The 23,039-nt window shown below is 44.2% G+C and overlaps 1 protein-coding gene across 1 annotated transcript in view; it reads right to left on the bottom strand.

Moving 5' to 3' along the window:
* Nucleotides 1–303: 303 nt before the first annotated feature.
* The window catches only part of ahr1b (aryl hydrocarbon receptor 1b), a gene marked incomplete at both ends in the record, with an annotated part of 46,835 nt that continues 24,099 nt past the window's right edge, over nt 304–23,039 (bottom strand). The window contains 9 exons of the mRNA XM_083642156.1: nt 304–459; nt 4,493–6,110; nt 6,665–6,806; nt 8,005–8,114; nt 8,581–8,783; nt 9,346–9,479; nt 13,461–13,593; nt 18,258–18,347; nt 22,798–22,910. Coding sequence (XP_083498282.1) covers nt 304–459; nt 4,493–6,110; nt 6,665–6,806; nt 8,005–8,114; nt 8,581–8,783; nt 9,346–9,479; nt 13,461–13,593; nt 18,258–18,347; nt 22,798–22,910 — 2,699 coding nt within the window. The remainder of the gene's footprint in view (nt 460–4,492; nt 6,111–6,664; nt 6,807–8,004; nt 8,115–8,580; nt 8,784–9,345; nt 9,480–13,460; nt 13,594–18,257; nt 18,348–22,797; nt 22,911–23,039) is intronic.

The following is a 23,039-nucleotide window of genomic DNA, read 5'->3' as shown; positions in this document are numbered from 1 at the left end:
GAGAGATTAGGGAGGGGGGGTCTGTGTATGTGTGGGAGGGGGGTTCTTATAAAACTCATATTTACCTCTCTGTATTACTCAAAATGGAATAAACTCAACTGCATTATTGTAAACAAAGGACTCAAATGATAAAATTACTTACAATACAAAACAACCCTCAACCCCCAATAAAAAAAAGCATATAGGCCTACATCATTTTTTCATTTTTTTGTGTGTGTTATCTAGTTGTAAAAGGCTGGTCCAGTCATTGGGTGCTTCTGGCCATAACAGTGTCTTGCTTCAGTGATGGCGACTGTCAGTCGGTCAGAGGTAGAAGCCAGTGGCCGGTGGGTCTGGGAGGCTGGAGAGACTCTCCGGGCCGGGCATCATCTGGCCGCTAGGGGGCACTGCTCCATTCCCGCTGGGCAGAGCACAGCCTGCAGCCGGGTAAGCACTGTTCAGGAGGCAGCCATTTTCCATCTACAAAAGTCAAGAGGAGTTCAGGGGCAAATACACAGAGCTGCAGTGATGGGACGTTGCTTTGTTCAAATGTTGGACAGAAATAAACCATCTTTGTAATTTGCAGATCTGGATGGAATTTCAAAATGTGACAGATTTGTAGCCTACTTTCAGATCTAATATGCAGAATTTATGTAGAGGAGCTGAACAGTCTGCTTAGATTGTGACAGCATTTGCACACAAAGACCCCAGGCCAATGTGCTCTAGATCTGTAGGCCCATATATTTCTGTTTGTCTTCTTTTACACACTTCCATAGCTTCCTATCAGTGCAATCACTATAAATACAGTCTTTCTATGTGACTTGATGTGACAATAATGAGGTCAAAAGAGACCTCATTATTGTCTGGGATCAAGTCACATATAAATACTGCTGTCTTTATAGATGGAGGATACTCTGAACAAACCAAACCATCACCCTGCCCCTCTCATTGCATCTATACTTCCACTATCGGCAGCAGAAAAACCTCTCTGATCTGGCTGTCATCCCTCCTCTCTGAGTCAGAGTCTGTCTCTAATATGGGTCGGGAGAAAATGTGTAGGTCAGAGATAGAGAGAGAGAGCGAGCGAGAGGGGGTGGGTGGGGGATGGGGACATGCACAACATGTCTTTCCTCTCTCAGAGAATACCGACCAGTGACCCTAAAGTAACACAAGGACACAAGAAATGGATGAAAGAAAAACTCTTTACCTATTGCTGTTAGTAGTAAAGGTTGTAACAACAGTGGTATTAGTAGTTGTAAATAGTGGTAGCAGATGTAGTAGTAGTAGTCGCCTTAATATTAGCAGTGTTGGGCTCGTTACTCAAAAAATGTAATATTATTACTCGTTAGGCTACTCTTTTCAAAAGTAATATTATTGCTTTACTTATTTACTTATTTACTTACCGTACTTTACTTATATTACTCCCTGCCAACAGTAATTTGTTACACTACTCATTATATTAGACTTTTCTGTTACACCCCACAAAATTGCTAATTGCGTAACTTTCCCATCAAAATTCAGACTTTGCATGTGCGCACGTGTGAATATAGGCCTATTCGCTTCACCAGTAAGCGCAGCTAAAGGCTGAAATATACTTCTACGTCCGCCTCAACTTGGAGCCTTGCCAGCGGCAGCTGGTCCTATACACTTGATGCTACACAGGTAGACCCAAACAAAATGTTGGCAAGAGGAGAAAGAGGCCAACAAGTGCCAACACATTCTATCAATAGAGGGTATGCACACCCAGGCCCGTAGCTACCATTGAGGACACCGAGGTCATGACCTCGGTATTTTCCACACCAAATTTTTTTTTTTTTTTTTTTTTTTTAAATAGCCCCAGTCCCCAGATCTATTAACCCTTGTACAGTGTTGGTACATTTTGGGCTAGTGCAGTGTAATTTTCTGTGTTCGCATTGTTATAAATGTGATATAAATGGTCAAATGGCGATTAATTTTGAAATTGGGTGGGGGATTGGGGCATATATCAAGGATTTTCACACTTCAGTGCCTCAGCTCATTTTTGGCCCCGGGAATCAAAAATGTTTACTGCATTTATGTTATATCCAGAAATGAATAGATAGATTCCCCATTGAAAACCACTATAAAGTGCAAAAAAGTGCTATTTTTGAGCTCCAAGACACTTTTTACAAAAAAGCATTTTTTTATGACTTCCTCCAGATATTTTGGACATAAGGCTTCAAAATTATGGTTTTTAATATTTTTCAGCAGATTGCAACATTTTCTCATGTATGGCATGCATCTATAAAGTGCAAAAAAGTGCTATTTTTGAGCTCCAAGACACTTTTTACAAAAAAGCATTTTTTTATGACTTCCTCCAGATATTTTGGACATAAGGCTTCAAAATTATGGTTTTTAATATTTTTCAGCAGATTGCAACATTTTCTCATGTATGGCATGCATCTATTGCAATCAATTTAGCTGGTTTCTGTTTGTGCTGCATTATGGACCACTACAGCCCAATGGAATAAATAATTTCAGCTAAAATGGTGTTCATATGGATGTGTGTGTGTGTGTGTGTGTGTGTGTGTGTGTGTGTGTGTGTGTGTGTGTGTGTGTGTGTGTGTGTGTGTGTGTGTGTGTGTGTGTGTGTGTGTGTGTGTGTGTGTGTACACACACACACATCCATATGAACACCATTTTAGGGATGGGGTTTTGGGGGGAGGGAGGGACAAAAAAAACATGCCTATATTGAAGTCAGCTCAAGTTGTGTGTGTGTGTGTGTGTGTGTGTGTGTGTGCGCACACACACACACACACACACACACACACACACACACACACACACACAAGCAACTTGAGCTGTCCCCCCACCCCCCCACCAAAGCCCCATCCCGATGTGTCCTGATCATGCACATACTAGGCTAGACAGAGTCTGTTTATGACCTGCATCAGAATGACAGAATGCACCCTTGGCCGGTCAAGGAAATGGTCAATTACTAAAAACTGGCATTGAAAGGGTTGAAATTCTGAAAAGTAATGAACATTGAGACATGAGATTGAGCAAACATGAGATTGAGCAAAAAAGGAAAAAAAGATCCTCCCTCTATTTATGTTGTTGGCCAAAAATGGTTAGTACTTGCCCAGAAGGACTCACTCTAATTGCCCAAAAATGGTCAATTAGATGGTCTAAAAAACTATACAGTGCATTTGTTTTTTAAATTGTCACTGAATAAAAAGTAAGAATGGAACAAAATAAATATTGGTAATAATCTTTTACATAGACCCCACTGTGATAATCCCACCCAAAAACATTCCCTTTGGATTATATTTTGTGCAGAGATTGTGGAAATCTGAAAAAGCAGCAAGTGAAACTGTTTATAGTCAAGACAAACTGGCTTATAGAGGGTTACATTTCTGAAAATGAATAAATATTTTTGGTATGTATAGCTTCATCTGAAGGTAAAATGTTTGGGGGAAAAAAGAAAAGAAAAAAAAGATTTTTTTTTACCTTTCTTATGGTTAGAAAAATAATTGACCAAAACTGGACAATGGGAGGGGCATAACAATGAGGGGTAAGTATTAGTTAACAGTGTACAAGGGTTAATCTGTCATTGATGTTTTAATGCGACAGTTGATCGGAAATGCAACAATTTGCTTCCTCTCTGTGTGCTATAGAAGGAAGAGAGATAACTCACAACATTCAGATTTTGCATTGAGGCTAGATTGGGGCTAGACTTTGGGGACAGTTCTATTGAAGTGAATGGGTAAGTAACTCCCCTGTAAGTGATGTTTGTGTAGATGGGCCATTGTATTTAATTGAGCAGTATTCTGCTCTGCTATGTGACCTGTATGCAGAATATAAATTATATCATATGGGGAGACATTTATTTTTTGTATCATTTTAAAGCAACAGCACAGTAAAGAGGATATTAATCTAACATGATGTATGTAGTTCTTTATAGATCTAGCCTCTTCATTTTGCTCTCAAAGTGCACCAGATTGAAGCATTTTACTTTAAAATGGACAAAAATTTCTATCCACACCGCGCTAAAATGACCTTGGTTTTTCTCAAACCCTGGCTACGGCCCTGTGCACACCCACTGGAACACGCCCCCTCAATCAGGAATGAGTGTCAAAATGAGTGTCAAGTTCCTCCCTGAGCAGCAGGTGTCAGTTATCTAGGCTGATTACTGCATTCAAGCTCAGTCTTGCTGTGACTCAGTGGGCGTGACCCCACAGTGACTTCTGCCTCTGTGACATCACATGCTATAGGCAATGTACAGTATGTTTGCATAACAAGTTTGTGTCACAAATAGCCCTGCAACAGTCAGCATTGTAGAAAGTAATGCAGTAACTTGAAGTTACTTGGATTAGTAACTGTAACATTATTACTGTTTTGGACATTGTAATCCGTGACGCAACTCGTTACTGGGGAAAGTAATATATAGAGTAATATTAGTAGTCACACTGCCCAACACTGCTTGTCAGTGATGTAAACGCTAGTGAAAGCTGAACAATCATATCAATGAATGTCAGTATTCCAGCTGCCTCACCTTACTGTGATTGGGGTCGTGAGAGATCTCTGAAGCCACCATCCCATAAGAGTCCACCTGCCGGCAGGGCTGGCCCACTCCCAGGATGTGCTCCAGAGTGGTGGGGCTGGGCGGAGGGCACTGGGCCAGACTGGAGAGGACCTGGGCCAGGGGCGCTGGGATCTGCTCCTGCTGCCGTTTGTGGTTCATCCTCTGGCAGGATGAAACGCTGGCCTCTGCCCGCTGCGGTTGCCCACTCCTCCCAAACAGGTCGCCTCCATTGACGTAACTCATGTTATCAATGTCAGGCATGCTGTAATCCATACAAGCATCTAGTGAGCTGTTTGTAAGGGATGCCTGGCCGTTACTGAGGCAGGGGTTGCCGCCCAGGCTCTCGCTGAATCTGTAGCCCTGCCATTGTGATTGGCCAGCTGGATGCTCGGTGTTCGCGAGGCTACACAGTCCATTGACGTTGGCTGCCTTCTGTTTGGCATGGCACTGCTGCTGCAGGAGCATCCTGGGTTGTTGCTGCTGTTGCTGGAGGTAGTGTTGATGCGCTTGCCTCTGATGTTGCCCTCCACCCAGCTCTGAAGGCTTGCGATTGAAAGGAATCTGTTGTGTATGACAGTGTTCAACCTGTATCCCAGCGCTGGCCAGGATGCCCTGGGCTGTCCACTGTCCATTGGGGATGGGCTGATTCTGTCCCAGGAGCTCTCCATTAACCGCCGAATGAGCCAGGTGGTTGTTCTGCTGTCCCCAGTCATGCAGCACTTTCCCCGGGCGCATGTTGAGGTGCTGTTGCATCTGCTGGGACAGCTGGACAATGGGTGCGTGGCCCACAAGAGGAGGCTTATGGTGAGGGAACTGAGTTTGCATGTTGGTGTCAGGGGTGGGGTTACTTTCAGGCAGCAATACTGTTGTTGTGGCTGTTGCAGAGGCAATAGTAGGAGGCGCCTGTCCTCTGTCCTCTGCAGTATCATTCTTTGCCTCTAGGGAGTCATGGATATAGGAGAGGATCTCCTCGTTGGTCAGCAGGTCGTCCAAGCTGGGCACACGGTCGGGGTCCATTTCCACTCTGATCATCCGCTCATCGAGCAGCAGCAGCTCCAGGTCCTCAGCACTTAGTCCCAGGCCTTCCAGAGCTCCAAACAGCTCCCCATTTGAACAACCCTGCTCCTCTGCCTCTAACATGCCCGGGCCTCCCAGGGAGAGGGAGTCCAGGGTGGCTAACAGTGGGTCAAAGCTGGTGGCTGGCTCTTGGAGGCCTGGAGCCACCACACCATTGCTGGTGTCCTCCCAGCCTCTGTGCAAGCTGGACGATTCTGATTCGGAGAAGCCCATTTGGTCTCCGAAGAAGCTGCTGTGGAACGGCAGCTTGGGCTCCAGGGCGGGCTGGCAGACGTACACCGACTCATCCTGGCTCATCAGTGCCCCGAGGAGGGAGCCAGGATCCACACCGTCCCTGACCATCCTCTCGGTCCGGCTCTTCTTGGACTTGCTGCCGTTTTTCTCATGGCTGCCGTCTTTGAAGTCGGCTGTGATGGGATGGTTGCACTGGTAGAGCAGGGCCTCACCTGTGGCGTAGGTGAAGGGGAGATGCATGGAGCGCTTACGCAAATGTTCTCCTCCCTCTTCCTCTCTAGAAAGACAGAACTGTGATCAGTAGAGGTAAACCAGATGCTATGAAAGCTGTACAGGTGCCACACCAGTTAGCATAGAAGATAACAGATCAAACACAATAAACAACACGTGTATAACTCACGTAAAAAAGAATCAATCTGGATTCCCACCCATTTTGTCCCCAATTGTACTTGGCCAATTCCCCCTGCTGTCCTGGTCATTGCTCCACCCCCTCTGCCGATCTGGGGAGAGTTGTTGTTCCTCCGAAACATCTGGAGGTGCCTTTTTTTCACCTGACAGCGAGGACTTTCACTGGCAGGACATGGGACAATCACCCTATTCCCACCAGCTCCTCTCGCCCCCGAACAGGTGCCCCACCAACCAGAGGAGGCGCTAGTGCAGCGACCAGGACGCATACCCTTAATCCGGCTTCCCACCCACAGACATGGCTAATTCTGCCTATAAGGACGCCCGACCAAGCCGGGGGTAACACGGGGGTCGAACCTGCGACCCTTGTGTTGGTAGGCAGGGAATCTACCTGAGCGCCCGCATCACAATAGAATGGGAACTTACACAAGGGGCCTCTGGGTGGCGATGATGTAGTCTGGTTTGCCGTTCTTGTAGACCAGCCTGGCGTTGGCCTGGACCCACTTCCAGCGATTGTCCTTGGTGAGCAGCCTGAACACAGTCAGACCGCTCTCCCCAGTCTTCATCACTACACACGGCCGCGCACACACACACGCACGCGCACGCACGCACGCGCACGCACGCACGCACGCACGCACGCACACGCGCACACACACACACACACACACACACACACACACACACACACACAACACACACTTCTAATGAGTGGGGTTGAATTCCAAAAGTAAAACTAGCTCACTTAAAGCAACTTATTTCAGGGCATAGAAAAAGCCACGGTGCATTAAAGCTGTACTAGGCAACACCATATTGAGCATGTTGGCAGTCACTGTATGAAACGCCACAAGGCACTTTTCTCTCAGCGTTTTCACATCTAGCCTCTTCGATTGTAGAGATGAGGGAAAGTGAGTACACCAAAAAGTAAATGACTGAAATACACTGAACATCACGGACTGATGACACAGTATATGACGGTGTACCCCCTTACATTCCCGGGTTGATTTTGGGTAAGAAAGGTGCCGCCCCCCTGGGTTGGCGACCCACCTCAAGAGGTGGGTTGGACCAGGGTCAAACAATGGTTCTAATAGCCTATGCTAATTGTTATGCATTTAATTTGTGACCCGGGTATTACTTGGTATGAATTGACAAAAAAGGGTCAAGTAATGCCCAACCCTGGTCGTTGGGATGAAAGTGGTATAAGAGTATCAGAGGTGTGGAGAAGATTTACCATTACTGACCGCTTACTGCAACTATTTAATTTGGCCAAATAGGGTGAATCTACAGCATCTCAATGAGTGGGGATGTGTTGCAGTCCCACTTGGTAACATCCGGGAAAGATAAAGTGACATGTGATAGCAACTGGACTGACATTTGTCTTTTGTCCTTTGCACTGCAGTGAACTCTGTGATAGAGTGGTCAGTAATGCAGTTGACCTGGCATTGTTTCTGCCTCATTGTGTGGCTGTGTTGGTATATGGATCATCTCTGATGCTTTGCTCATGCAGTGGATTTGTGGGCCCTATCCTATCCTCTGGGAGCTCTGCAGCTTTGCTCAATCTGGCCCATAATCCAGTAGGATTACTTGGGAAAGCTGTCTGAACTCTCTGACCAGCATCTTTGGATCAGGCATCCTCAACTTTTTTTGACAGAAAAATGTTTCTGTCAGTATTCTGCTAGACAACAATGAAAAGAGGAACGTCAACTCTAACTAACTTCCTGGGAAGAGGCAAATGGGCAGTGCCATAGATGTATTGGTACAGGACTTACTTCTGACATGGTTCTCTGCACAGTACAACATATCTGCTGCATGGATGAACTGATATCCGGATCCTCGCACCCGCAGTTCAGCCTCTGTGTACCCCAGGACTATCTTTCCCCTGGAAAACAGGACAATGATTGATGTCCAAACCTTAATGACAGTAAAGCAAATACTTACAATCTCTCACCCAGTGAAGGATGTTAAAAACCACAAATACACCAAAACGCACACCTAGGGGTATAAAACAGCACCAAAGATCCTGAATTTGGAAAGTATTTTTTCATATGAATATCGGTATAATCAGAATAATAAGGTCAATACTTGATAATATCACTGCATTATTACTGCACAATTACCCAACTCAACAATTTAGCCTAGCATTGAGCCTTGCATTGGTATCTTCCTTAGAGCAAGTGCAAAACTCCAATACAGTTTCACCTATTTAATTCTTGCAAATCAGGTGACAATAAAGCAGATAACTCCTCTCATATCGACACTTTGATTCAAGGACATTCTTCAACATAAAGATTTGATGCATTGTGCACACATGTATGGCATGATAGTATTCTGCAGGTTATTATTACTTTGCGTCACAGGCCATGGGAGTGAAGTCCAGCTTGTGTTTGGTTCTAAAGATCATGTTCTTGGTCCTGATCTCCAGGATGGATGGCGGCTGTAGAGGAGTGGCGATGGCAAAAAGGGCGAGCTGCGAGGGCGCCTTGCCCCCGTTTTCTTGCCGCTGGTTCTGTCCGTGCAGAAACTTCAGCCTGCCCTGGAGGCTCAGAGCCTGGGAGAAACATGAACAAAAATCATTTTAAAACCATACTCACGCCTGTAACTGGTTCTTTCAGAAAATCGTAGGTATTTATTAATTTATTTTGTAAATTATGGTCCCATTTAGAGTCAAATACACGATAAAGCAGACTATGTTTTGGGGTGTGATTGAGAGGTCGCCTGTCCAGTGATCACACAGCTCGCCGATCAAGGACCAACAGCAGGCGGCGATGCAGTCGATGCAAGCTTAACATGCTGCACAGTGCACACACAAGTCATGTGACCTACAAGGAAGCCATGTTTCTATTTTTATTTTTACTGTTAGGCGCATTGTATATGTTGTATCTTGCTAATAGTAAGTATCATTTTTTGTCATGTATCTTGATTGTTTAGACATTAGGATTTTCCTTTAATTGCTGTATTTGATATGTACTGTGTGCGCACAGGACTCTGTGTGCCCAGGGACTACAGATGCAAATTAGCTTTTAGCTATCTCTGGTGCAATATATTTATTGTGTACTGTCCCTGCTTCAATAAACAATAAAGATAAAGATAAAGATAAAGATGTGACCTACCAGGAAGCCAGACGAGTTGTCCAGGAGGCAGCGGAAGCGACACACAAAGCTCCTCTCCAGGAAGGAGGAGTTCTCTGGGGGAAGCTGCTCAGGGTTGTAGGTCACTAAAGATGTGCTGCTGTCAGGTTCCATTTCTATAGGGGAAATAAAACATCAAGCAGTGTGTGAGGACCTGGCTTTGCTATCCCAACCAGCTCACTCTGAATGAGGCTACTTGTCTAAACGTGTTAAACTATATGGATCTGCATGTACGTTATGTTAAGAGATTATAGTGCCGTAGAGACCGGGCATTGTATGGTTGACAAACATATCTGAATAAAGTGTTCAATACTGACGTTGTCTGGCTCTTGTTATGCTATGCTATCCGGGAGCAGCAGCCTAGATATTTCCCTAAAGCTAATGTAAGCTAATAATGACCAAACTCGTTATAAACCCTCTGGCAGACAGGAAGTGATGCGTTTTACATTTTGTTTGGAATAAACAGAAGGATAAGAATGAGCAGCGATAGCCACCATGGCGGAATGGAGGAGAGGAGGACTCCTACAGAAACTCAAACTGCATCAACAGAAAAATGGAAAAAGATGTCACAGTCCCGCCCACACTGTATGATTGACAGGTGATCTGTGGAAAGAGCAGTGCAGAAAAACAGCACAGCGATGAGCGCTTAGCACCAAAGATGGAGAGAAGGATTAAACAAAGTTTAAAGAAAAAGGAACTCAAGGATTACCACCTTACTGACTGAATTATTATTATTATTATTATTATTATTATTATTATTATTATTATTATTATTAAATATAGGATTACCACCTTACTGACCATTATTATTATTACTACTATTATTAATAATAATAAATATAGGATTACCACCTTACTGACTATTATTATTATTATTACTATTATTAATAATAATACATAGGATTACCACCTTACTGACAAATATTCTTATTCTTATTATTATTATTCTTATAAAATATATGAGGGATCAGCCGAGCAGCATTTTGGTAAACAAACTGCGTCACTGGGTGGCAACGGCAATGGAACCCTATGGAGCGCGAGCTTTGGGAGGCTTGAGTGTCTGACTCTAGCCGGCTGACTCTGTTTACATTTTAAAAACTGCGACAGTTCACACAACTTCAACACGACATGCATTATATATCAATCTCTTGAACTACTTCTGCTCTCACTCACAATGTCAAAATATAAGCGATGTGATGTTTATTTTTTTGATTTGTTTATTTAAAAGGATCCCCATTAGCTGCCGCCAAAACAACCGCTAGTCTTCCTGGGGTCCAAACACAATACACAATACATTACAGCAATTGTAACTGTAGACAGTAAAGTTCAGTAGTAAAATAACATAGTAAAAAAATAAGAAATAGTAAAATGCAGTGCAATACAGGAGAATCACAGAGTAAAAAGCAGTATATAAAACAAAACAAAACAAAACAAAACAACAATAGTTTGATCAGCTAGTTATGTAGCTGGCCAGCTACATTAGATCAGCTGATCTAAAAGACACTATTCTAAGACATATTATTAAAAGAAAGACATAATGGGAAGTAAAGTTGTGTGTTCAAAGTGTGTTTGCTGGTGTTAGTGAGTGCAGATGGGATCTAAGTTTCCGTTTAAAACCTACCCTCCCATGGATGGAGGAAATGTTTACTGGCAGACAATTCCAGGACATTATAGATCTGTATGTGACTGTGATGTATAGTTTTTGAGATACGAATATGAACGTTTGTTTGGCCCAACTCATTAATAACTGCCGCGGGGTTCCGCATTTCTGGGTGGCAAGTGACGTCACGCTGATTCATCCTATAGGATTACCACCTTACTGACAATTTAACAGTTTAACATTGACCAGGCCCCCTGCTCCTTTCACACATTCTTGACCTGGATGTTTGCACTGGCTCTCCTATTCTCAGCAGCCCCTCCATTGTTGAAAATGCACTTATGTAATTAGGCCCTGAACTACATGTAGCACCGACTTAACACGCCATGTGACAGCTTATGTAGCAGTTTAGGGGGGTGAACTGCGAACAGCTCCTCTAGTGGAGGTGTGGGGTTAGGGCTGTGGCTCTCAGATTTGATTTGATTTTGATTTGATGTATTTATTTTGTTCATGCATCCAAAAGGCACATGCAGATTCACAGTTGAATACAGTTACAATGAAGGGCAGCCCAGAGCAAACAGATAGGCTGGAACCAAAGCACATAGGCCTAAGTATCTTAAAACACAAGTAGAGATCAGGGACCTCTTCACCTCGTAAGCCACAGTGAAGATTATAAGGTCATGTGACCTGACCAGTGAACACAGCAGTGATCTTCTGGCTTAATGCCTAAACTGTTGGTGCTTATTGACCATCTGATGCTGCTATGGGAAAACACAATCTGCACTCCTGTGGAGAGCGGCACATGCAGCATTGGTGTAGATATCAGGGGATTCAGCCTCCTAATTATTTCTGCCTCACATGCTTCTTAGACCGTGTTTGGTTTTGACTTGCTCCCAAACACCCTGGAACCCTCTGGTTCCTAGAACCCACATTGAGAACTGAAAGGCATTTTGACCACAAATTACACTATGTATATACTATAGTATTTTTTAATGCAGCCATGTTTCTTTATTATTATTATTATTATTATTATTATTATTACCTTTATTATTAATATTATTAATAATAATAATAATAATAATATCAATTTAATGTATTATTATTATTATTATTATTATTATTATTATTATAGGTAATAATAATAATTGTATGTATTATTAATTTTTTTTTACCTTTATTACATAGGACAGTAGATAGATAGGAAAGGTGGGGACAGAGAAGAGATGACATGTGGCAAAAGGACCACGGGTCGGAATCGACCCTGGTCGGCCGCGTGAAGTGGAGTTTTAACGAAGGTTCAGACAGGACGATCTTGATCCTCACCGGTTCCACAGTCACTGCACTTCTCCTGCTTGCTCACCTGTTAACCTGTCAGCTTCCTGGTGATAATTGAATAATCAGTGGTTGCCTCCTAGTTTCCCATAAGCCAATAGCATAGCAACACATCACCTCATACACCTTTGCTCACCTGCACTTTTAGCCTATCACATTGTGGCACACCCCTTTAGGCAGCCTATCACATGGTTGCTGTGTGCATAAATATGCTTTTCTGTGTCTCATTCAGTCTCTCTCATCCTGCTGGCTGACACACACCCACCACCTCCCCGTCTCCGCCAAGTCCCTGATCCATAAGTCATCAAGAGGTTTCACCAGCACCAGTATCCTGACTCCACAGGGGGGTATATATGGCTGTGCTGCTCGAGCTGACCCAGCTCGATCTCGATATCTCCCTGTGGTGTCAAGCTCCAAAGACTAACTAACTTTCTCATCATAATATTCTGTAAAGATCATTCATCATCATTATAATAAATCGTTGTTTATCCATCAAGTCTCCTGATTGAAGTGGTACTACCAGGTGAGCCACCCCATATTTATAATGAATATTTGTTTAGCGATATCTTACTGTATTTCACACAGGCCAGTAATTCTCACATCTACAGGCTTTTCTGATGTAAACGTGAATCTTCTTTTTCAAGCCTGCTGACGTGTTGGTGAGGGAGAACAGAGCTGCCTTTAGGCTGCTACTGTGACCACATGTCAGTGTGAGTTGCTTCTCAGGGTTTGAGGCAGTGTGGCCCCCCCACAGAGTCTAAATTACACATCTGCCTTTCACTGGCAGGCATCCTGGCTCAAAGCAAGTCTAGCACATGCAGAGGTCCTACGGCTAAACGAGAGTGCAGTAGGTTCAGGCAGGCACCCTGACTCATGGTTTTGAACACGGAACAGTTCTGCACCCTCGCTTTGTCTTCCAGTTACCTAGACAGAGCAACACAATACAAAGAGACGTGCATAATCATTCTTAACAGCATCAACAGGGGAGGGGAGGAGGGGAGGGGAGAGGAGAGGAGGGGAGAGGGCATGAGAGGAGAGACAGAGAGGATGGGGAGGAGAGGAGAGGAGAGAAAGAGAGGAGGGGAGAGGAGAGGAGAGAAAGAGAGGATGGGGAGGAGAGGAGAGAAAGAGAGGAGAGGAGGGGGAGAGGACATGAGAGGGATGTCACCTTGGGGGGAATCCTGTGAAATGGCAGCTGTGGTGGCAGGAGGAGGATTCAGTGCCCAGTGCAGGTTTCTCCTGAGCTCCTGCTGGTCCTCAGTGTGGACCAGTTCATATACACTCTGGTGCATTACATCGGTCTGAGAAGAGAAGAGAAGAGCGGAGGACAGAAGAGAAGAGAAGAGAAGAGGGGAGGAGAGAAGAGAAGAGAAGAGGGGAGGGAAGGAGGAGAGAAGAGGAGAGGGGAGGAGTGAATTAGCTTGTATCCAAACAAAAACAGCCCCCCCAACCAATCCTTGCATTTGCTTCTCACTCTCCAACGGGTTGGACGCTCCCCTTGCCTGTCTGGGACTATGATTGGCCACATGATATACCTTTGAAAAAGATTCCTGTACATTTCCAACAAATGGACTGTACATGTAATAATAATACTGAAGAATGCCTTGTAACTTATTTAAAACAGAAATAATGTTTCATGTTTGTTAATTTGAGTATATATTTTAACTAAAACTGTCGGCTGTGTTTTTTATGTGTTTTTTATATGTGCATTGCTTTGCTGCTTGTTTTTTCGATTATTTTTTTGTAAAGCACCTTGAATTGCCTTGTGTATGAAAGGTGCTATATAAATAAAATTTGACTTGACTTGACTTGACTTTGTACTGTATATACCCCATTGGCTGATATGTGTGTGGTTGTATTATGATTGGTTGTCTTTTAGATATATTTTTGACCTGTTTCAGTTTTTTTTACAACGATATTTAAACGTGGTTTGTAATGTGTTTCACTATGACCCTGATGAAGAACCTTGCAAGGCAGCTGGATTCATATGAGATCATGAGATCATGATCACATGACAAATGTTTTGTGAAAACAAACCATTTGGCAGCATCAGGTTAACTGATGAAGGCCACAAGTGAAAACGCCTTGGTCGAACCATAAAGTTGTTCTTTATACCAGTGGTTCTCACATCAAGGAGCCTAAAACTGACACAAATTAGACCACAGTCCCCATCTGACTTTTGTTGTTGCATTTAGATGTTTTATTACATCTATGCATCTTCCGTGTATGGAACCCAGTGATACATTCTGTCATTGTGTTACTTATGGATGGACTTATAGTGAAAATACTGTAATGTAAATTATTCCCCTTTTTGTTGGGGACCCCCTGGAACCCCCTCAGGGAACCCCTAACTTCTTTAGACCACTCTCCAATGGTCCAAAGAGGCCATGTCTGTGCCGCTGGGTTAAACTGTAGCTGGTGCTTTTCCAGTAAAGGCCACGCTATAAATAGGCCCGGTCTCTCCAGCGCTCCCTGCAGAGCCAGCCGCTGCACCATGCAGGGAGCAGACCCCCCACCCATCCCAGCACACGTCGCACGCAAACCCTCTTCCAGACACACTAGAGGACTTGAAACTACCATGTATGTGTGTGTGGCACCGCACTGTGTGCTGGGATGTACGCTGAACTGGAATAAGCTAATACAATACAGAAAGCAAACTGGAAAGTTATTTTACTATAGACCTTATTCGCTAACCCCGGACAGCGCCATATTGTTGACATACCGTCCTGCCGCTGACAACTATAGTAATGGCCTTATTGTCATTTCTGTTCCATTACAAAATAGCGATAGTGATGACACCAATAAAAACCCCAGAGTTGTTGTTTGTATGCTGCCGTTAATGCCTGTATTAATAAACAAAAGAAAAAACGAGGTGAACAGACTTTGCTGTGAGGAGCTGTCAGAAAGTTTCACCTGTCTCTCCTAACTATCCACACACATCTCCTGTGCTGCTGACGTATCCTCAGTCTCGCTCCCTTCACGTCTGAGGACGGTAGAGATAGAAACAAACCACGGGGACTTTATTGCTGTCATTACTACAGCCATGCCTAACGCAGGTCACCATCCGAACACAATTGGAACGATACAGGTAACGCTAACGGCGGCTAGCTTCCTATAAACGCTGCTCTCACATAGGTTGTCACTTAAAGCTGCAGCGCTATGTCGAGAACATGGTGGCGGTGGGCGTGCCCGTACGTGAGTGACGTCAATCGAATATGGTCTATTGTCTGCATCTGCATCTAGTTTATATCATTACATAATTGTGCAATACTGGTTTTTCTTGTTTGTAAAAATACAGACTTTATGGTATCACACCTAGCAGAAAATGTGCCTTCATTTTTACTTTAATGGATTTTCTCATTCTTTGTAAGTTTCTTAATTTTATACAGGCATCTTACCTAAACATGTGGGTCATCCTCACACAAATTGTAATAGAAACAAACTCATTGGATTTTGTGCCCTCAATATGTTCTACATGAGAGAAAAGAAGTCCTAAGATATGTGAACTATGTGTAGACAAACCAGGAATAATGGAAAGGAGCAGGGAAACCTACACCATTGGTACAAAACACACACACACACACACACACACACACACACACACACACACACACACACACACACACACACACACACACACACACACACACACACACAACACTCGTATTGCACAACACTTGTATTGTACTAGTGCAGTGCCCATTTCCTCACTCACTGTTGGACTTTCACTAGAGTGCGCTTACACAAACTCTGCATCCTGCTGACTGTACCTAAGACAAGGACTGAGTTTGGCAAGAAAGCTTTCCAGGTGTCTGCCCCTCTGGCCTGGAATGAACTCCAACGCTCACTAAACCTCCAGGTGCTAGTCCCTATGAGTATTTTTAAAACCAGGGTAAAAAAATATGGAGGAAGCTGGAATCCAGGTCTGCAAATGTTTTGATCCATAATGAACTTGTATACAACCCTGTTGCTGAGTAAATGGATGTGTATTTTCTTATGTTTTAGATGTTTTTGTTTGTATTGTTTATGTTAAAATGTGTCTGTAACTTTATGCTGCTTTCTTGGCCATGTCTCTCACTCTCCCTTGAAAAAGAGATTTTCAATCTCAATGAGACTAACCTGGTTAAATAAAGGTTAAAAAAAAAAAAAAAAAAAAAAAAAAAAAAAAAATCTACCGGGGGTTGGCTTTCGGCCAGGGGCGGACTGGGACCATAATTCAGGTCAGGCATTAGATATCATGCAGGCCAGGCCAACACAGGCGGGCACACGAAAAATGTGTGCCGTTTGAAGCCAGATTTGGTGAATATAATGCTAACGTGATGTTACATGTTACCTATTTGTTCACTAATAGAATTAAACATTGCCTAGATAACTGCAAGTATAATATGAAGACGTAAAAACAAAAACATGCCTCTGTACAAAAGCTTCACAGTAAACTCCCTTTTTTAGGAAGATTGCAGTGTCCTGTCTTGGCTTGTCTGAGGTTATAAATGCAAATACAAAAACAGCTTCATCTCCACTTTAAACTGTATTGTGCAGTCCTACTGATAATCCCATAAAGCACATTAATGTGAAAGCAATAAGCATATAGCCTTCATGTTTCACTTTATGCTCTGAAATTGTAGCCTACCTGAAGGTTCCTGATTCTGATAAGTTCAACACCACCTCCAGCTCTGCAGGAGCACCTGCTGCAGTGCTAGTGCTGCTTCTGCCTCCTTCTCCACTTTTGTGAAGAAAACCCCAAAAGCAATCCAACCTATACTTTCAGTTTAGCCACTACTGTTTACATTTGACCAATGGGATTTTTATATAGCCTAATATAAATAAATAAATAAATAAATACAAATTAGTGTTAATTTAATTTATCTCGAATATTCTAGAGGCAATAGACAATTGTCTATGACTGATATTGTAGTTTAGGCCAAGACACAACATAGGCTCCTTGCTTTCCACCTCTCTCCACCTCTTTTCTTCTCAATTTTGGCACCATTGAACAGCAAGCCCCGCCCACCCACGCTGGGGTCTCAGCAGTTTCTGACTGAAAAGTTAACTCATTCCTCCCTGCCTGGCTGCCTGCAGCCTGCCTGCCTGCAATCTGCGCAACTAGGAACACCTATACATACTGGCCTGCTGTTCAGTGAGTGGCCAGGCCATCGGGCATCTGCCGGAAGCGCCCGATTAGCCAGTCTGGGCCTGCTTTCGGTGCAAATCCATGTTCTGAGCATGCTCAGTTGCAACATTTTTGACTTTTCGCGCAAACCCGTCTTCTATTATGAGTAACTAAAAATATTTAAATAAAAAAAGAATTAAAAAAAAGTTTAGTATTTGTTGTAGTATTTAGTATTTACTTTTAGTGTAGGTTATATGGAGGATTAACTAGAGGACAGCAAATGGTGAAAAGCTCAAGGCCAGGATGACAGGATGTCTAAGCTGAGGAAATCCTACATCACCAGTTTGAGTTTGTATCTATTTATAACTTGCTGAGGAGGGCGGCACAGATTTTCAACAATACCAACAGCTGTGGTATTTCAGCATCCAGCAGCTGAAAAATACACAGCAATTATTCAAAATAATTTCCATCTATCCGCAAAAAGGCAGAAATCAATTAACCAATTAATGACTGAATCCACCAATCTATTTAATCAGTTAGCTGGTTTATCATCTTTCAGAGGACTTACCCAGTATAAGGGCATATTGTGCTCATGAATGCAAAAAGTCTCTCAGTGGAATAAGTCTGTTTGCTTTGCATTAGACTTGTTATGGTCAATGCACGTTTATCTGCTGTGACCCAGTGCCTGTAATATCATTGGCCAGCCAAGACCCTAAAGGCGATCAAACTGTCCTGCCTCTTTTTACTTGATAAATGTGATGAGTCACTGAACTAAGGTATGCTTTTTATAGACAGCATGTGTCCATGTTGTCCTTGCCCCATGTCATAATGTACAGTGTGGTAGAGATACGATACCTGGTGGAAGCCCAAGTAGTCCTGGATGGTGTGAGAGGAGTAGAAGATGGTCCCATCAGCTGTGACGACCAGGACAAAACCGTTGAGAGCCTGTAGGGCAAAAACATGCAAGGTCACCAAGACAGCTAGATGCTAGACCCATAGGTGTGTGCACCTCAGTGGAGGCTGTGTGTGCACCTCAGTGGAGGCTGTGTGTGCACCTCAGTGGAGGCTGTGTGTGCACCTCAGTGGAGGCTGTGTGTGCACCTCAGTGGAGGCTGTGTGTGCACCTCAGGGGAGGCTGTGTGTGTACCTCAGGGGAGGCTGTGTGTGCACCTCAGTGACTGGAGGCTGTGTGTGCACCTCAGGGGAGGCTGTGTGTGCACCTCAGGGGAGGCTGTGTGTGCACCTCAGGGGAGGCTGTGTGTGTACCTCAGTGACTGGAGGCTGTGTGTACACCTCAGTGACTGGAGGCTGTGTGTGCACCTCAGGGGAGGCTGTGTGTGCACCTCAGGGGAGGCTATGTGTGCACCTCAGGGGAGGCTGTGTGTGCACCTCAGTGACTGGAGGCTGTGTGTGTACCTCAGTGACTGGAGGCTGTGTGTGCACCTCAGGGGAGGCTGTGTGTGCACCTCAGTGACTGGAGGCTGTGTGTGCACCTCAGGGGAGGCTGTGTGTGCACCTCAGGGGAGGCTGTGTGTGCACCTCAGGGGAGGCTGTGTGTGTACCTCAGTGACTGGAGGCTGTGTGTACACCTCAGTGACTGGAGGCTGTGTGTGCACCTCAGGGGAGGCTGTGTGTGCACCTCAGGGGAGGCTATGTGTGCACCTCAGGGGAGGCTGTGTGTGCACCTCAGTGACTGGAGGCTGTGTGTGTACCTCAGTGACTGGAGGCTGTGTGTGCACCTCAGGGGAGGCTGTGTGTGCACCTCAGGGGAGGCTATGTGTGCACCTCAGGGGAGGCTGTGTGTGCACCTCAGTGACTGGAGGCTGTGTGTGCACCCCAGGGGAGGCTGTGTGTGTACCTCAGGGGAGGCTGTGTGTGTACCTCAGTGACTGGAGGCTGTGTGTACACCTCAGTGACTGGAGGCTGTGTGTGCACCTCAGGGGAGGCTGTGTGTGCACCTCAGGGGAGGCTATGTGTGCACCTCAGGGGAGGCTGTGTGTGCACCTCTGTGACTGGAGGCTGTGTGTGCACCTCAGGGGAGGCTGTGTGTGCACCTCAGGGGAGGCTGTGTGTGTACCTCAGGGGAGGCTGTGTGTGCACCTCAGGGGAGGCTGTGTGTGTACCTCAGGGGAGGATGTGTGTGCACCTCAGTGACTGGAGGCTGTGTGTGCACCTCAGGGGAGGCTGTGTGTGCACCTCAGTGACTGGAGGCTGTGTGTGCACCTCAGTGGAGGCTGTGTGTGCACCTCAGTGAGTACATATGATGCGCAGATTGAGTCAGGGCGAGATGGCAAATCAAACAATGCGAGGGAAGATTACTCACTCATTGTTTCTCTTCAAACGGGAACAGCTGGTCCCACGTTTCCACCTCACTAAACGCACAAGTGCTGCCCCCCCCCCCCACCCCCACACACACACACACACACATGGGAACATTTGGTGTAAAAGAAATCTCCACTACACTAACATGGAAAGAAACAACACATCCGTACAAACACAGTCATCTCTTGCCTAAAGGGAGTGTCGGTTGACTAATGCTGGAGATGCGATGTTGTTCTTCCTGATAATAAACTAATGATTCACCACAATTATCTGTGTAAGCAGTCCACAATCAGCTATAAACACCCAAATGTCAAGGTTGAGCGCATCACCAAAATAGCTGCCCTACTAATGGTACAATCCTTTCCATTAGCACTCCTGGTGGGACCCACCCCCACCCCATAACATTACAGTGGAGTAACATGTTATATGGTCTCTCCTGATTCTAAATATCGCTTTGTTTTACCAAGTAAAACTATTTTTATAAGCATTTTACAAAATGTCTATGGAAAAAATTAATGGCTCACCGCAGTCATCCAATGACACTCAATCATGAGGCTTGATCTTCTTGGAAACTATTTTTATTTCATTCTGATTGGTCTTAGATTTGTGTCATAGCTCTGTGGAGCCCGACATGAGTCCAACCATTATTATTATTATTTATTTAATTTTTTGAGGGCCCCTTTACACTGAGGGCCCCTGGACACCTGCCCAGGTTTCCCATATGGTAGATCCAGCCCTGATTCTTGTCTATTGAGGCTACTGTTGGTGCAGAAATGTCCTCTTCCATGATAGATTTCTCTCTGTTTGATCGTATCGCATCATATTGTATTGTATAATATCGCACATATATCACATTGTACTGTATTGCATGTATTGTATCGTATTGCATTGTATCCTACATATATTGTATCATATTGTACTGTACTGTATTGTATTGTATTGCATCGTAGTTGCTGGATATTGTGACATAATACCATGTTGTTTGGCCAAATATCCATGGGAATAAGAAAAATACACCTAAACAACAAAATTGACCCAGAAATGCAAGATACATCGGCAACAGCTGTTTTTAATCGTGCTTAAGTGTTTTAGGGTGGGTTGTTTTAGGGCTTGTGGTGTTTGCCAAATGGCCACACAGTAGCAGAAGGCTGATTTCTGACTAGCAGCTCTTTTTTTTGTTATTTTTCCTGATGTGACAATTTTGTTCTCACAAGCTTGATCTGTTAGAGAACCATTAAACACAGAAGTGATGATGTTCTTTAGAGAACCATTCAACACAGAAGTGATGATGTTCTTTAGAGAACCATTCAACACAGAAGTGATGATGTTCTTTAGAGAACCATTCAACACAGAAGTGATGATGTTCTTTGGTCGCATTGAATGCGAGGTCACAGACTTGCTGGAAACGAGGCCACCTCCCTTAATGCCAGAGAGTCTACTCATGTGTACTCATTGACCTCACAGCTGCAAATGATTTCATTGGGACAGTGATGATTTCCAAATCGACTTTTCATGACGCAAGAGACAGACCCGTCGCGTTCATCAGCACGGGCGGCTGCTGGGTCGATAACCCAGGACGTTCTTGTGTTTATTTTCAACCATGACAGTGAAGAGTGAAAGCACAATTAATACATTGTGCCTATCTTCTCTTTCTGGGTGTGAATAATTGATGCGCTCACAGCTCGTTTATAATTCATCAGCGTCTGATGTGAGGCACGCGGAAGAGACCAACTAACTCAAGCAGCGGCTCAGAAATAGCCCTCCATTTCCTCCCCTTCTCTTCCTCTGTCCCTCTCTAACCTCCTGACTAAGTCTTTCTCTCCAAATGAGCTTTCGTCGCTAATCATCAACGAGCCGGGGAGATGTAGTTTTATCATAATAATGAAAGCTCCCTGCAGGCTCGTCGGGGTATGGCATGCAGGCTGTTTCCAGTCCTGTGGAATGCCACATTGGGAGGAACTGGACTGGAAAATCAATGACTCCAGCAGATCCCAAAAAGATTTGGCAGCCAGCTATAGCTCCCCTACACACACACACACACACACACACACACACACACACACACACACACACACACACACACACACACACACACACACACACACACACACACACACACACACACACACACACAGTAAAGAGGGCACAGAACTGCCATGAATCAATGTCAATTGTCTAGTTTTTTGCATGTGGGATTATCGTGTCCTGGGATTCAGTTGGAGTAAATAAGTAATAATGACCTAGTACTATTTCCAGCATTAATAACAAGTGTTGATTTTTTTTCAGTGGCAATTATTTGAAGTTGACAAGTGTTGATTGAAGAGTTATTTGCTCACTCACTGAGCCGATATGCCTCTCAAATTGTGTGTGGACTAATAGAAACACTGGTGATTTTTACACTTTTGGATTATTATTATTATTATTAACACTGGCCATTTTGATACATACACAATGATTAAGATGATTTTTGAAACTTAATTACACGAGAGAAATCCTATTCCAGCCGTCGATTAGAAAATGTATTTGATCTGATCTTTGAAACATAAGTCATGCTTGAAGTAATCCGATTTCCATTGAAAGCTATCCATATTTAGGCATCTATTCTCTCAGAAGTGTTGATTTCCTTTAGAGAGTGTTTAGGGACACTTTGACCCAGCAGCAGTCTATCTGACTCATTTGTCCAAACAGCAGCAACAGCATTTGCTAAGGCCCCACAGGCAGCATATTGACTGCTAAGCTGCCCGGAGCCTCTGTCATCATCAGCCTACATAGATTTCAGGCAAAAGAACAGAAGAGCTGTGCAGACACACAGATTCAATTAACAGTGTTGCCCATCATTGCTGGCAGTCCCTCAACATGATGTCTAACATTGTTGTTTACTGAGGCGTTTGTATTGACAATTGAGTGCTTTTGAGAATTAGGCCTACATATTTTAGACATTGGTCAATTTATAATGTTTTTGAGATGATGAGAATGTAGTCACTGACTATCGCAAGCTGTTATATTAAGGTCAAACATACATATTGGGGTTTTAATGTGGTAATGATTTATTGACGTTCAAAATAATACTGACCTGCAGCAAGAGCTCGCCTTCGGGCAGCCAAGAGTCGGAGCCCGTGGCTTTGGCGTTGTCGTTATTGTCACCATGGCGACGCAGTCCGTTGCAGGTTCGGCTGGTCAGGGCCACTGCAGGCAGAGAGGGAGGGGGGAGGTGAGTTTAGTCCTATAATAATGTTTGCAAAGCACTGCTGTGAATGTCACAATGCCTTATGTTTAGTACAGTAAACACAGCTGCCTGATCCGCACTCATTAAAC

The sequence above is a fragment of the Poromitra crassiceps genome, assembly GCF_964638095.1.
Source record: "Poromitra crassiceps genome assembly, chromosome: 8".
Taxonomy (NCBI): domain Eukaryota; kingdom Metazoa; phylum Chordata; class Actinopteri; order Beryciformes; family Melamphaidae; genus Poromitra; species Poromitra crassiceps.
The sequence above is the reverse complement of the archived record's forward strand: the minus strand, read 5'-3'. Positions and strand labels throughout refer to the sequence as shown.